At 38.5% G+C, this 15776-nt stretch overlaps 1 protein-coding gene across 2 annotated transcripts in view; it reads left to right on the top strand.

Moving 5' to 3' along the window:
- The window catches only part of SYCP1 (synaptonemal complex protein 1), a 133761-nt gene that overhangs the window by 105519 nt on the left and 12466 nt on the right, over positions 1–15776 (top strand). For both annotated transcript variants that reach the window (XM_068965526.1, XM_068965525.1), the window contains one exon: positions 12949–13008. In XM_068965526.1, the coding sequence (XP_068821627.1) occupies positions 12949–13008 (60 nt within the window). The remainder of the gene's footprint in view (positions 1–12948; positions 13009–15776) is intronic.

Here is a 15776-nt window from a genome sequence, read left to right as displayed (position 1 = left end):
TTCCTTTCATTTATTTTTCTGCTCTGATTGCTGTGGCCAAAACTTCCAAAATTATGTTGAATAGTAGTGGTGAAAGTGGGCACCCTTGTCTTGTTCCCGACTTTGGGGGAAATGTTTTCAATTTTTCACCATTGAGGATAATGTTTGCTATGGGTTTGTCATATATAGATTTTATTATGTTTAGGTATGTTCCTTCTATTTCTGCTTCCTGGAGGGTTTTTATCATAAATGGATGTTGAATTTTGTTAAAGGTTTTCTCTGCATCTATTGAGATAATCATATGGCTTTTATTTTTCAGTTTGTTAATGTGGTGTATTACATTGATTGATTTGTGGATATTGAAGAATACTTGCATCCCTGGGATAAAGCCCACTTGGTCATGATGTATGATCTTTTTAATATGTTGTTGGATTCTGATTGCTAGAATTTTGTTGAGGATTTTTACATCTATGTTCATTAGTGATATTGGCCTGTAGTTTTCTTTTTTTGTGGCATCTTTGTCAGGTTTTGGTATTAGGGTGATGGTGGTCTCATAGAATGAGTTTGAAAGTTTACCTTCTTCTGCAATTTTCTGGAAGATTTGAGTAGGATAGGTGTTAGCTCTTCTCTAAATTTTTGGTAGAATTCAGCTGTGAAGCCGTCTGGACCTGGGCTTTTGTTTGCTGGAAGATTTCTGATTATGGTTTCAATTTCCATGCGTGTGATGGGTCTGTTAAGATTTTCTATTTCTTCCTGGTTCAGTTTTGGAAAGTTATAGTTTTCTATGAATTTGTCCATTTCTTCCAAGTTGTCCATTTTATCGGCATTTAATTGCTGATAGTAGTCTCTTATGATCCTTTGTATTTCTGTGTTGTCTGTTGTGATCTCTCCATTTTCATTTCTAATTTTATTGATTTGATTTTTCTTCTTTTGTTTCTTGATGAGTTTGTCTAATGGTTTGTCAATTTTATTTATCCTGTCAAAGAACCAGCTTTTGGCTTTGTTGATTTTTGCTATGGTCTCTTTTGTTTCTTTCGCTTTTATTTCTGCCCTAATTTTTAAGATTTCTTGCCTTTTACTAACCCTGGGGTTCTTCATTTCTTACTTTTCTAGTTGCTTTAGGTTAGAGTTAGGTTATTTATTTGACTTTTTTTCTTGTTTTTTGAGGTATGCCTGTATTGCTATGAACCTTCTCCTTAGCACTGCTTTTACAGTGTCCCACAAGTTTTGGGTTGTTGTGTTTTCATTTTCATTTGTTGCTATATGCGTATTTTGATTTCTTCTGTGATTTGTTGGTTTTTCAGCAGCATGTTGTTCAGCTTCCATATGTTGGGATTTTTAGTAGTTTTTCTCCTGTAATTGAGATCTAATCTTATTGCATTGTGGTCAGAAAAGATGCTTGGAATGATTTCAATTTTTTTGAATTTACCAAGGCTAGATTTGTGGCCCAGGATATGATTTGTCCTGGAGAAGGTTCTGTGTGTGCTTGAGAAAAAAGGTGAAATTCACTGTTTTGGGGTGAAATGTCCTATAGATATCAATTAGGTCTAACTGGTCTATTGCATCATTTAAAGTTTGTGTTTCCTTGTTAATTTTCTGTTTAGTTGATCTAGCCATAGGTGTGAGTGGGGTATTAAAGTCTCCCACTATTATTGTGTTATTGTTAATTTCCCCTTTCATACTTATTAGCCAGAGAAGGCAATGGCACCCCACTCCAGTACTCTTGCCTGGAAAATCCCATGGACAGAGGAGCCTGGTGGGCTGCAGTCCATGGGGTTGCTAAGAGTCAGACACGACTGAGCAACTTCACTTTCACTTTTCACTTTCATGCATTGGAGAAGGAAATGGCAACCCAGTCCAGTGTTCTTGCCTGGAGAATCCCAGGGATGGGGGAGTCTGGTGAGCTTCCGTCTATGAGGTCGCACAGAGTCGGACATGACTGAAGCAACTTAGCAGCAGCAGCAGCAGCATACTTGTTAGCATTTGCCTTACATGTTGCGGTACTCCTAGGTTGGGTGCATATATATTTATAATTGTTATATCTTCTTCTTGGATTGATCTTTTGATCATTATGTAGTGTCCTTCTTTGTCTCTTTTCACAGCCTTTGTTTTAAAGTCTATTTTATCTGATGTGAGTATTGCTACTCCTGCTTTCTTTTGGTCTCTATTTGTGTGGAATATCTTTTTCCAGCCCTTCACTTTCAGTCGTATGTGTCCCTTGTTTTGAGGTGGGTGTCTTGTAGACAACATATATAGGGGTCTTGTTTTTGTATCCATTCAGCCAGTCTTTGTCTTTTGGTTGGGGCATTCAACCCATTTACATTTACAGTAATTATTGATAAATATGATCCCATTGCCATTTACTTTATTGTTTTGGGTTTGAGTGTTATACACCCTTTCTGTGTTTCCTGTCTAGAGAAGATCCTTTAGCATTTGTTGGAGAGCTGGTTTGGTGGTGCTGAATTCTCTCAGCTTTTGCTTGTCTGTAAAGCTTTTGATTTCTCCTTCATATTTGAATGAGATCCTTGCTGGGTACAGTAATTTGGGCTGTAGGTTATTTTCTTTCATCACTTTAAGTATGTCTTGCCATTCCCTCCTGGCCTGAAGAGTTTCTATTGAAAGATCAGCTGTTATCCTTAAGGTAGTCCCCTTGTGTGTTATTTGTTGTTTTTCCCTTGCTGCTTTTACTATTTGTTCTTTGTTTGATCTTTGTTAATTTGATTAATATGTGTCTTGGGGTGTTTTGCCTTGGGTTTATCCTGTTTGGGACTCTCTGAGTTTCTTGGACTTGGGTGATTATTTCCTTCCCCATTTTGGGGAAGTTTTCAACTATTGTCTCCTCAGGTGTTTTCTCATGGGCTTTCTGTCTTCTTCTTCTGAGACTCCTGCGATTCGAATGTTGGGGTGTTTAACATTGTCCCAGAGGTCTCTGAGATTGTCCTCATTTCTTTTAATTTGTTTTTCTTTTTTCCTCTCTGTTTCATTTATTTCTGCCATTCTATCTTCCACCTCACTTATCCTATCTTCTGCCTCCGTTATTCTACTGTTGATTCCCTCCAGAGTGTTTTTTATCTCATTTATTGCATTATTTATTATATATTGACTCTTTTTTATTTCTTCTAGGTCCTTGTTAAACCTTTCTTGCATCTTCCCAGTCCTTGTCTCCAGGCTATTTATCTGTAACTCCATTTTGTTTTCAAGATTTTGGATCATTTTTACTATCATTATTTGGAACTGTTTATCAGGTAGATTCCCTATCTATTCCTCTTTTGTTTGGTTTGGTGGGCATTTATCTTGTTCCTTTACCTGCTGGGTATTTCTCTGCCTCTTCATCTTGTTTATATTGCTGTGTTTGGGGTGGCTTTTCTGTATTCTGGCAGTTTGTGTTTTCTCTTTATTGTGGAGTTTCCTAGCTGTGGGATTGGACGGGTGGCTTGTCAGGGTTTCTTGGTTAGGGAAGCTTGTGTTGGTATTCTGGTGGGTGGAGCTGGATTTCTCTCTGGAGTGCAATGAAGTGTCCAGTAATGAGTTTTGAGATGTCAATGGATTTGGTGTGACTTTGGGCAGCCTGTATATTGAAGCTCAGGGCTATGTTCCTGTGTTTCTGGAGAATTTGCGTGGTATGTCTTGCTCTGGAACTTGTTGGCCCTTGGGTGGTGCTTGGTTTAGTGTAGGTATGGAGGTGTTTGATGAGCTCCTATCGATTAATGTTCCCTGGATTAGGAGTTCTCTGGTGTTCTCAGGATTTGGACTTAAGCCTCCTGCCTCTGGTTTTCAGTCTTATTTTTACAGTAGCCTCAAGACTTCTCCATCTATACAGCACTGATAATAAAACATCTAGGTTAAAGATGAAAAGTTTCTCCACAGTGAGGGATACCCAGAGAGGTTCACAGGGTTACATGGAGAAGAGAAGAGAGAGGAGGGAAATAGAGGTGACCAGGAGGAGAAGAAGGGGAATCAAAAGGGGAGAGAGCAAGCTAGCCAGTAATCACTTCCCTATGTGCTCTCCACAGTCTGGACCACTCAGAGATGTTCACGGAGTTACACAGAGAAGAGAAGAGGGAGGAAGGAGACAGAGGTGGCTAGGAGGATAAAGGAGGGTATCAAAAGGAGAGAGACAGATCCAGCCAGTAATCAGTTCCCTAAGTGTTCTCCACAGTCCGGAACACACAAAGAGATTGACAGAGTTGGGTAGAGAAGAGAAGGGGGAGGGAGGAGATAGAGGCGACTTGGTGGAGAAAAAGGAGAGTCCAAAGAGGGAGAGAGCAGTCAAGCCAGTAATCTCGCTCCCAAGTAAAAATGAGTACTGAAGACTGAGTTCTTAAAGGTACAAAATTGATGACAAATACCAAAAATCAAAGATTAAAAATCTAGAGGTTGGATTCTCAAAAATACAATATTAAAGGAAAAAAGGTCACAAAAATTATTAAAAATATATATATGAAGTTTGCTTTAAAAAATAGGGGCTTTTTTTTGCAAAGTAATAGTATGTTATAAAAATGAAAAAGGAGTAATACAGGGCTTAAAAATAAAAAAAAATTTTAAATTTAAAGAATGATAATAGTAAAAATATATCTAGGACTTTCTCTGGTGGTGTTGTGGACAGTGTGGGGTCAGTTCATTTTCAGATAGTTCCTTGATCCAGCTTATACTTCTCAAGATCTATAGGCCCCTTCCTATGTAGTTGGGTGCTAACTACAGGGTTTTAATCTGTTGCACCTGTCACTTCTAAGACGGTTCCCTCTATTTTAGCTTCTTCTGTTTGCTGGTCTCTTCGGTGTCTAATTTCTGCCCTGACACAAGGGGGTGGTGGTGGTCACTTTTTTAAGCTCACTTGTTCAGATGTGCTATGGGGAGGGAGGAACGCTGTAAACAAATAACCTTGGGTGTGCTTGCAGTGTCTCGGCCACACTGGGTTTGCCCCCGCTCATGGCGTGTGTGCTTTTCCAGTCTACACTGCTTAGGCTCTAGGTTGCTCTACTGGGAACTGTCTGAGGCAGGCCCTGAGTTGTATGCACCTCCCAGGTCTAAGCCACTCAGGTTCAGGTACTCAGGTACTCCACAAAGGCGCAGACTCGGTTGGGCCTGCATTTTGTGCCCTTCCCAGGTCCGAGCAGCTCAGGTGACGAGGTGTTTGGTGAGTGCGGTCGCTGTGACTTATCGCCTCCTTCATCCCTGCTGCCTGGTTTTCTGGGTGTACAACCGGCGCACCATCTCAGGCAGATGTCGATGGTCCAGAATCCCAAGAATTCTTGGTTAGCAATGAAGCTTACTTGGAGTTTAGTGGATGATGTCTCTTTGGGTTCACGATTGCCCCCTTCCATCTCTGGCTGCCCTTGCCTGCCTGTCTCTGGTGGGAGATGGGCCGGTCTGCAGCCGGCTAACTCTGCTTAGTCCTTTGTTCTGTGAGCAGGCCTGGCGGTGTCTTAGGGGCTTTTCACAGGGTAGCTATCCCACAGTCTGGTTTGCTATCTCAACTTAGGTTCCTCAGATTGCCCTCAGGGCATTCAGGCCCGGTCCTTACTCTAAGCAGTGCAGCTGGCGGATACGGTGTCTGGTCTGCTTCTCCCCTGGGAGTTACCGTTGGGCATATAATCTGTGGGTTTTAATTATTTATTTATTTTTCCTCTCCGTTATGTTGCCCTCTGAGGTTCCAAGGCTCGCCACAGACTTGCCAGTGAGAGTGTTTCCTGGTGTTTGAAAACTTCTCTCTTTTTTAAGACTCCCTTCCTGGGACGGATCTCCATCCCTACCTCTTTTGTCTCTCTTTTTATCTTTTATATTTTTTCCTGCCTCCTTTCAAAGACAATGGGCTGCTTTTCTGGGTGCCTGATGTCCTCTGCTGGCATTCAGAAGTTGTTTTGTGGAATTTACTCAGCGTTCAAATATTCTTTTGATGAATTTGTGGGGGAGAAAGTGGTCTCCCCATCCTGTTCCTCTACCATCTTAGGACCACCTCCTACTTATTTTTTAATATTGAGTTTTAAGAGTTCTTTATGTGTTCTAGATACAAATCTCTTATCTGATATAAGATTTTTAAATATTTTCTCCCATTTTTTGAATTGTCTTTTCAGTTTCTTGATGGTATCAATTGTAGTACAAAGTCTATAATTTTGATTAGATTCAACTTCAAGTCTTAGGAGAAATCCTAGTTTGTCATGACATATAACCTTCTTTATATTCTGTGAGATTTGGTTTGCTAGTATTTTGTTGAGGATTTTTTTATATCTATATTCATATCAAAGATTGGTCTGTGGTTATTTTTTGGTGATTGTTTTGTCCTTAGGCTTCACGTGTTTTAACCAACTCTGTGTGAAGCCTTGGAGCCCATATGTCTTTCTGACAGGTTAAGCTATAGTTATTCATTTTTGCCATTTTTCCAGTCTCTCTTCCAAGCTATATTTCCTCACTCACCAAATTTTATGAGGAAAAAGACAAGAATATCATGATTTGGTATACCCTACTTATAAGTGGTGGCAGGCAGCCACATATATAAGGACAAAATTCACATGGTTTTTCAATGAATCTCTTATTTTTTGTTTTCTGCTCCTTCAGGGGAATCTTTTCTCCCTTTTTACATTTTGTCTTTGTCTCTTATGTTTTACTTATTGGCACGGACAATTAGTTCTTTATTGGTATGGTTGTTGTGCTTTTTTGTCCAGATGATAGAGACTAAAGTGATAAAATTTAGTGATTTTTCTTCCGTTTCCTAGGCTTCTTTTTCCTGTACTGCCTACGTATCCCCTCAGATCTCTTCTTATCAAATCCAGGTATATTAGTGACAGTTATTCTCATTATTATATGTATTGACTTTCACTAATACCATGTAAGTAATGATTAGGTTAGTAGCCACATTGAATCAAATCAGCCCAGTACTCTGATCAGCACAACACAAATCAGACAGTACTGTGTCTTTCCTGATGAACCTTCACTAGAATTGGAAGATTATGGCCTGATATGGCATGTTTCTGTCGTTGAATTCATTTTTGCCAGTTCTTAACCACTTTCCTTTCCTTTTGTGTTTTTTTGTTGGTTTAGAGAGAGGAAGATTTTATAATCTGGATTTACTCTTCCACCCATACAAAGAAGTTTGATCTATTGTATCAATTATTTTTTTGACATCTACTTTGTTATATATTTTTAATTTTTGATAAATTATAAACTGAAAGAAGGCATTAAGGGTTTATTACTGTTTTGTTTCTCTTCCTGTTGAGTTTTTAACCAGTTTTACTTTATGTGTTTTGATGAATACTATTCATTGTGTAAAAGTTTATACTGATTAATTGCTCCTTGGAAACGGTTATCTTTTATTTTTGCCCTTTTTGCTTTAAAGTTAGCTTTGCCCCATATTCCTGTTGTGATCTTTTTTTTTTTATACTTGGTGGTTTTATATGTTTTTGTCTATTTCTTATTAACCTTAATGGAGTCTTATATGAGAAGTCTCTTTAACAGCTTAGTTTTCCTGATAGTATTTATTGATATGATATATATTTTAAACTTATTCTTGCATTTTTAGAATGAACTCCAGTTGTTCATGAAGCATTTGTAATGTGATGCTACTTTCTGTTTGCCATGTTTTTATTGAATACTTTTATATTGATATTTATAAGATAGAATGGTTGTAGTTTTGGTTTTAAATTCATGGTAAAAATATGTATCAGTACACTTACCACTCATCTTAACATGTTTTAAGTGTATAGATTGGTAGGTTTAAGCATATAGATGTTGTACAGTAGATCGCTAGAACTTTTTAACTTGTAAAACTGAAAGTCTAATTCCATTAAACACTACCTTACAACCGCCTTTTTTCTCTCTTTCTATGATTTTAATTACCATTCATTATTTGTTCTTCTATAACTGGATTACTTCAGTTAGCATAATGTCTTAAGATTCATCCATGTTGTAGCATGTGACAAAATTTCCTTCTTTTGTTCAGTCGTTCAGTGGTGTCCAACTTTTTGCAACCCCATAGACTGCAAAACGCCAGGTTTTCCTGTCCTTCACCATCTCTTGAAGCTTGCTCAAACTCATGTCCACTGAGTTGGTAATACCATACAGTCATCTTGTCCTTCCCTCCCTCCCCTCTCTCTCTCTGTGTCTCTCTTTCTTCTTCCCTCTCTCTCTCTCATTACTTTTTTAAGGCTGCCTAATATTCCATATTTGGATCATCAAAAAGGCAAGAGAGTTCTAGAAAAACATCTGTTTCTGCTTTATTGACTATGCCAAAGCCTTTGACTGTGTGGATCACAATAAACTGTGGAAAATTCTGAAAGAGATGGGAATACCAGACCACCTGACCTGCCTTTTGAGAAACCTATATGCAGGTCAGGAAGCAAAAGTTAGAACTGGACATGGAACAACAGACTGGTTCTAAATAGGAAAAGGACTACGTCAAGGCTGTATATTGTCACCCTGCTTATTTAACTTCTATGCAGAGTACATTATGAGAAACGCTGGGCTGGAAGAAGCACAAGCTGGAATCAAGACTGCTGGGAGAAATATCAGTAACCTCATATATGCAGATGACACCACGCTTATGGCAGAAAGTGAAGAGGAACTAAAAAGCCTCTTGATGAAAGTGAAAGAGGAGAGTGAAAAAGTTGGCTTAAAGCTCAACATTCAGAAAACGAAGATCATGGCATCTGGTCCCATCACTTCATGGGAAATAGATGGGGAAACAGTAGAAACAGTGTCAGACTTTATTTTTTGGGCTCCAGAATCACTGCAGATGGTGATTGCAACCATGAAATTAAAAGACGCTTACTCCTTGGAAAAAGAGTTATGACCAGCCTAGATATCATATTCAAAAGCAGAGATGCCGACTAAGGTCTGTCTAGTCAAGGCTATGGTTTTTCCAGTGGTCGTGTATGGATGTGAGAGTTGGACTGTGAAGAAAGTTGAGCACTAAAGAATTGATGCTTTTGAACTGTGGTGTTGGAGAAGACTCTTGAGAGTCCCTTGGACTGCAAGGAAGATCCAACCAGTGCATTCTGAAGGAGATCAGCCCTGGGATTTCTTTGGAGGGAATGATGCTGAAGCTGAAACTCCAGTACTTTGGCCACCTCATGCGAAGAGTTGACTCATTGGAAAAGACTCATGCTGGGAGGGATTGGGGGCAGAAGAAGGGGCCAACAGAGGATGAGATGGCTGGATGGCATCACTGACGCGATGGACTTGAGTTTGAGTGAACTCCGGGAGTTGGTGATGGACAGGGAGGCCTGGTGTGCTGCGATTCATGGGGTCGCAAAGTGTCAGACACAACTGAGTGACTGAGTTGAACTGAACTGAACTGAACTGAACTGAACTGAATATTCCATTACATGTATATATCACATATTCTTTATCCATTCATCTGTGATGAAAATTTGGGCTGCTTTTACTTCTTGGCTATTGTCATTAATGTTTTAATGAACAGAGGTATGCAGATATCTCTTGGAGATCCTGCTTTGAATTCTTTTGGATATATATCACCAAAGTAGGATTCTTGGATCATATAGTAATTCTAATATTAATATTTTGAGGAACCACTGTACAGTTTTCCATAGCAACTGTACCATTTTTCATTCCTACTAATAATGTGCAAGGATTCCAGTTTCTCTGCATCCTTGCCAACACTTATTTTCTATTACTTTGATAGTGATCATCCTAATGAATGTGAAGTGTTAGCTCATTGTACTTTTGATTTGCATTTCTCATATAGTTAGTGATGTTGGGCATCTTTTCATAAGTTTGTTGGCCATTTGTATATCCTCTTTGGAGAACTGTCTGTTCACATCTTTTGCCCATTTTAAAATTACTTGGTTTTTTTGGTTGAGTTGTAGGAGTTCCTTGCATATTCTAGATTCCTGACCCTTGCATAGTCTGGATTATTAACCCTTATCAGTATGATGTATGTTTTAATCATGTTTTTGTCATTTTATATTACATTAATTTAATATAATGATATAAATTTAATAATTATTTTATTTTTCTCTGAATTATGTGTGTGTATATCTTTGGTTGATTTGGGAGGTGTGTATAGTCTTTTAAATTATTTTATTGGTTGTTGTTGTTCAGTCACCCAGTCGTGTCCCACTCTTTGTGACCCCCATGGACTGCAGCACGCCAGGCCTCCCTGTCCCTCACCATTTCCTGGAGTTTGCCCAAGTTTATGTCTATTGCATCGGTGATACCATCCAGCCATCTCATCCTCTGATGCCCTCTTCTCCTTCTACCCTCAGTCTTTCCCAGCATCAGGGTCTTTTCCAATGAGTCAGTTCTTCGCATCAGACAACCAAAATACTGGAGCTTCAGCTTCAGCATCAATCCTTCCAATTAGTATTCAGGGTTGATTTACTTTAAGATTGAAGGGTTTGATCTCCTTGCTGTAAAGGGACTTTCAGGACTCTTCTCCAGCACCCTAGTTTGAAAACAGTGGAGACATTTTACTGGTTACCTTTATGTTTTTAAACAATACATTGAACACTTTCTCCTACTGTCTATTATATATATATATATATAATTATGTTCTATTATTTTATATTATCAAGATTAATCTGACTTTTTGTAACCTCATGGACTGTAGCTCACCAGGCTCCTCTGTCCATGGAATTCTCCAGGCAAGAATACTGGAGTGGGTAGCCATTCCCTTCTCCAGGGGATCTTCCTGACCCAGGGATTAAACTGTGGTCTCCTGCGTTGCAGACAGATTACTGTCGAGACACCAGGGAAGCCTGATAAAAGCACAATTCCAGTATTTAAGTTGAACTCATGTTTTATATGAAACTTTTTCTTAGTTTTCAATTTTGATCCTAGTCAATAAGCCAATATTCCCTGGTGGCTCAGATGGTAAAGAATCTGCCTAAAATTCAGGAGACCCAGGTTCGATCCCTGGGTTGGGAAGATCCCCTAGAGTAGGAAATGGCAATCCACTCCTGTGTGCTTGCTTAGAGAATTCTGTGGACAGAGGAGCCTGGTGGGCTATAGTCCATGGGATTGCAAAGAGTCAGATATGACTGAGCAGCTAATACTTTGGCTTTCATAATATGCCAATTCTGATTTTGACCTCTTTTACATACCAATCAATATGAAGAAATTGTTAGTGGATGATAGTCTTAGCTTCTACTTAAAATATGTTGACTTTGTGAGACTGTGCTAAATCACCTTTCCTGTGTCTTTCATCTCTTGATGGTGCCTTACTCTCTGCCTAGTGAGATGTGGTATTTTGTATATTTGTCTATATTCTTGATATGGAAAGAGAGTTTTAAAGTCTTCCAGTTGGTCCTTCCAAATGTAAAAAATCTCACTCTGTATTCAGAACTAATATGGTGATTATGCCACTTACTGAGTTTATCTATTCAACTGTATACTCAGGATCTAAAGAAATTATCACAGAATAGGTTTATGGTTCCATGGGCTCACCATGAGGTGGACTTAGATTAAATGTATTTATCATGTGACCCCAAAACACCTGCACTCAAGCTAGTGAGTGAAAAAATAGTAACATTATGGGTTATAAGAGTTGGTGTTAGCTGATAGTTAATATCCAATTACCAAAATTCAGTATGTATTTCTGATATTATTGCAAAATCTGTCTTTTAATTTAGAAGGTTCTAGGTTTATAAATATATTCAGGTCTGAAAGGTGAGCACAAGGCTGTCATACTCTAGTCCTGTACCTCAAGTCAATCCTTTCTTTGCCAGTCCATATTACAGGCATTTTTTAGTTACTCATTAAATAGGGACCTTAGTGGACTGCCCATTAGTTTAGGGAACTCATGATCAGTTAGATACTACCAGAGAAGCACTTTTGGATATGAGCTAATCCATACCTTGGAAACACATGTTGTATTAGAACAGACTGTACTAAGATCTCCAGACCTGCAGAAGTCAGAGTCAGAGAAAGTACAGTTTAGGAAGGTGCTTTCTCCATTCTGTCCTCTAGAAGCTGAGATGTGTATTCTGAGAGTCAGTGTAATTTAGCTAGTTTAGAGGATATACTTTACCCTAGAAGACTGCATTTCATACCCACAGAGTAGATGTCAATTGTGATAACTGAAGATCAACTATCGCCAGTTGATAGGATACATAATAAGAACAGTGACTACTGTTATATCAGCTTATTGCCAGCTTCTTTCACGGTGAAGTGTATTGTCTGGTTAGGAGCAACATTTTAGAAGAGATAGCATGGTGTACACAAGACGTTCAGTGAGTGCAGATATTGGCATAGGCATCATGGGCAGCCAAAGCAGGTTTGCCTAAAGTTGTACATGTGCATTGAAACTTTTCCTTCTCTGACACCTGTAAGGCTCCTTGAGGCTGTAACCATTCTGTTTTCTAGATGACTATCATATTAAAGGCATTGTACATATTATTTTTTTTTTAGGCCAGGGTTAATTTTTCCTTTTTTCCCCTACTGAATGTACATACACTGATCTCCAACAGAATATATTATTTTCTGGAGTACTAGAGAAATTATGTATTATTTTATAACTATTTTGTACTTTTTTGTAACTTTCTTTTTATTCCTCATCCCTGTTCATCTCATGTTGAAAATTGATTATTCAGTGTTCAACTGAATTGCTTTTCTTAATACACAAAGAATAAGTGTATTCTGCCTCTAAAGGTTCATAATATTTTGTATCTCTTTGCAGCTCTTTATAGCTAGTTAATTGTGTATATCCCTTACTTTATAAGCTGATTCATGCACTTCATTTTACAAATGAAAAAGCTGAGATTTGGTGTCTTAAAGGACTTACTCAAGAGTTCAGAGGTACCTGCCAGAGAAGATCAGAATTTTTTAAAAAAGATAATCAAAATCAAATAACATACTTCTGTAGAAAGGAAGTAATTTTTTTCTTTTCATTGTTTTTTAAGATTTAGAAGGCAGGATTCTTTATTAGTATTTCCTAGGGAAGATTTGATAATAGGAACATTAATTTTTATAATAGTAATGACTACATTGTATGTACTTGATATTCATTTTTAATAGGAAGAACTCAAAAGAGAGATGAAAGAAAACACAGTTACTGTCAAAGAAAAAAAAGACAAGGTAAGAGTTTTATATAACTCTCATAAATTTCTTTATAACCATTTTGTTTTCTAACATCTATTTAGTAAATTTTTTGTCATAAATTGGAAAATAACATCAAAAATATATCACACAAAAGATGTGGTACCAACATAAAATGGAATAGTACTCAGCCATAGAAAAGAACAAAATAATACCATTTGCAGCAATGGACCTAGAGATTGTCATACTGAATGAAGTCAGAGAAAAAACTATACATATGGTCACATATGTGGAATCTAAAAAAAGGCTATAAATGAACTTATCTACAAAACAAAAATAGAGTTACAGATGTAGAAATTAAATCTGTGATTACCAGGGAGTAAGGGGTTGGACTGTGAAGAAGTCTGAGCGCCGAAGAATTGATGCTTTTGAACTGTGGTGTTGGAGAAGACTCTTGAGAGTCCCTTGAACTGCAAGGAGATCCAACCAGTGCATTCTGAAGGAGATCAGCCCTGGGATTTCTTTGGAAGGAATGATGCTAAAACTGAAACTCCAGTACTTTGGCCACCTCATGCGAAGAGTTGACTCATTGGAAAAGACTTTGATGCTGGGAGGGATTGGGGGCAGGAAGAGAAGGGGATGACAGAGGATGAGATGGCTGGATGGCATCACTGACTCGATGGACATGAGTCTGAGTGAACTCCGGGAGTTGGTGATGGACAGGGGGGCCTGGTGTGCTGTGATTCATGGGGTCGCAAAGAGTCAGACATGACTGAGCGACTGAACTGAACTGAACTGAAGGGGTTGGAAAGGGATAAATTGGAAGATTGGAATTGATATATATACACTGCTGCTACTTGCTAAGTCACTTTAGTCGTGTCCGACTCTGTGCGACCCCATAGATGGCAGCCCACCAGGCTCCCCCATCCCTGGGATTCTCCAGGCAAGAACACTGGAGTGGGTTGCCATTTTCTTCTCCAGTGCATGAAAGTGAAAAGTGAAAGTGAAGTCGCTCAGTCGTGTCTGACTCTTTGCGACCCCATGGACTGCAGCCTACCAGGATCCTCCACCCATGGGATTTTCCAGACAAGAGTACTGGAGTGAGTTGCCATTGCCTTCTCCGATATGCACACTACTATATATAAAATAGATAACTAATAAAGACCTCCTATATAGCTCAGGGACTTCTGCTGTAATGGCCTATATGGGAAAAAAATCTAAACAAGATTGGATATATGCATATGCATACATATAACAGATTCACTTTGCTATACACCTGAAACTAACATAATGTTATAAATCAACTATACCCCCCGAAATTTTTTTTTAAATATATATCACACAATTTCATTTCCAAAATTGTTTCTTTATTAATCCAAAAGCATTAGCTAAAACATTTCAAAGCATCTGTCATTTGGAAATTTAGAGAAGATTTTAATCTTTAAAAATTTTTATTATAGTATTAAATTAGGTACATTTGTGTTTCTCTCTTGAGAAATTTCCAGTGTTAGAGGGAAACCATTTCATTTAAAAATTCTAAAGCTCATGCTTAGATTATGTCTAATTTTGAGTTTTTGAGAGGGCTAAACAAATCACATCTTGTTTCTTAAATCTGAACCACTTGAGAAAGGTGGTGAAAATCAAAATAGTATCTTTTCAGTTCAGTTCAGTTCAGTCGCTCAGTCGCTCAGTCGTGTCTGACTCTTTGCGACCTCATGAACCACAGCACGCCAGGCCTCCCTGTCCCTCACCATCTCCCGGAGTCCACCCAAACCCATGTCCATTGAGTCGGTGATGCCATCCAACCATCTCATCCTCTGTCGTCCCCTTCTCCTCCTGCCCTTAGTCTTTCCCAGCATCAGGGTCTTTTCCAATGAGTCAGCTCTTCGCATCAGGTGGCCAAAGTATTAGAGTTTCAGCTTCAACATCAGTCCTTCATCTTTATTATTGATAAACAATATTGGATAATGTGGCTTATATTGAAAAAAACAGGATTTCTTAATCCTGAAATCCCAAATTAAACAAGTTTATCTACTCTTGTCATAGATAGAGCTGGATTAGGACAAGTCTACCCACTTGAATGACCTGCTCTTTTAAGATACATGGCATAGAGGAGAATGTGTGCTTCTTCGGTTACCCAATGGGAGAAATAAGGAAGAGGCTGAACTATATGTCCACAATTAATCATTCCATATTCAGTAATCCTGTTAAGTCATTGCTCTTCCCCTAAGGAAGCAGAGAGAGGTTAGAAATGTTCCCTGCACATGAAAGGAAGCATCAAGTATGAAAAAGGAAGGTTATATTCAGCTTCTAATATATTTGGTAATATAGGATTATTACAGAAGAGTGTTCTTGCAAGTTTTAGTTAAAATGATTAAATATTCTTTATACATAGTGATGTAGTCTCCTAAGTCTCCACAGAAGTTGCTCTGACTGTAAACTGAAGATAACAGAGTTGTTGAGAACAGTTCAGTTGTTAAGGTATAGATGGTGCTTTAATTTTGATAGGTTTGTGTTCAAAGAAGGGCTTCCCAGGTGTCACTAGTGGTAAACAACCCACCTGCCAGTGCAGGAAATGGCAAGAGATACGGGTCCAGTCCCTGTGTCAGGAAGATACCTGGAGGAGGGCATGGCAACCCACTCCAATATTCTTGCCTAGAGAATCCTATGGACAGAGGAGCCTGGCAAGCTACAGTCCATAGCGTCACAAAGAGTTGGACACGACTGAAGTGAGTGTTCGAAGAGAAGAAAAAAAAGAATTACTGTACCTGTGAATGAATATTAAGTGCTTAATGTGTCCAGACACA

Source organism: Capricornis sumatraensis, chromosome 2 (assembly GCF_032405125.1).
Source record: "Capricornis sumatraensis isolate serow.1 chromosome 2, serow.2, whole genome shotgun sequence".
NCBI lineage: Eukaryota > Metazoa > Chordata > Mammalia > Artiodactyla > Bovidae > Capricornis > Capricornis sumatraensis.
This window is presented reverse-complemented; position numbering and strand designations above follow the sequence as displayed.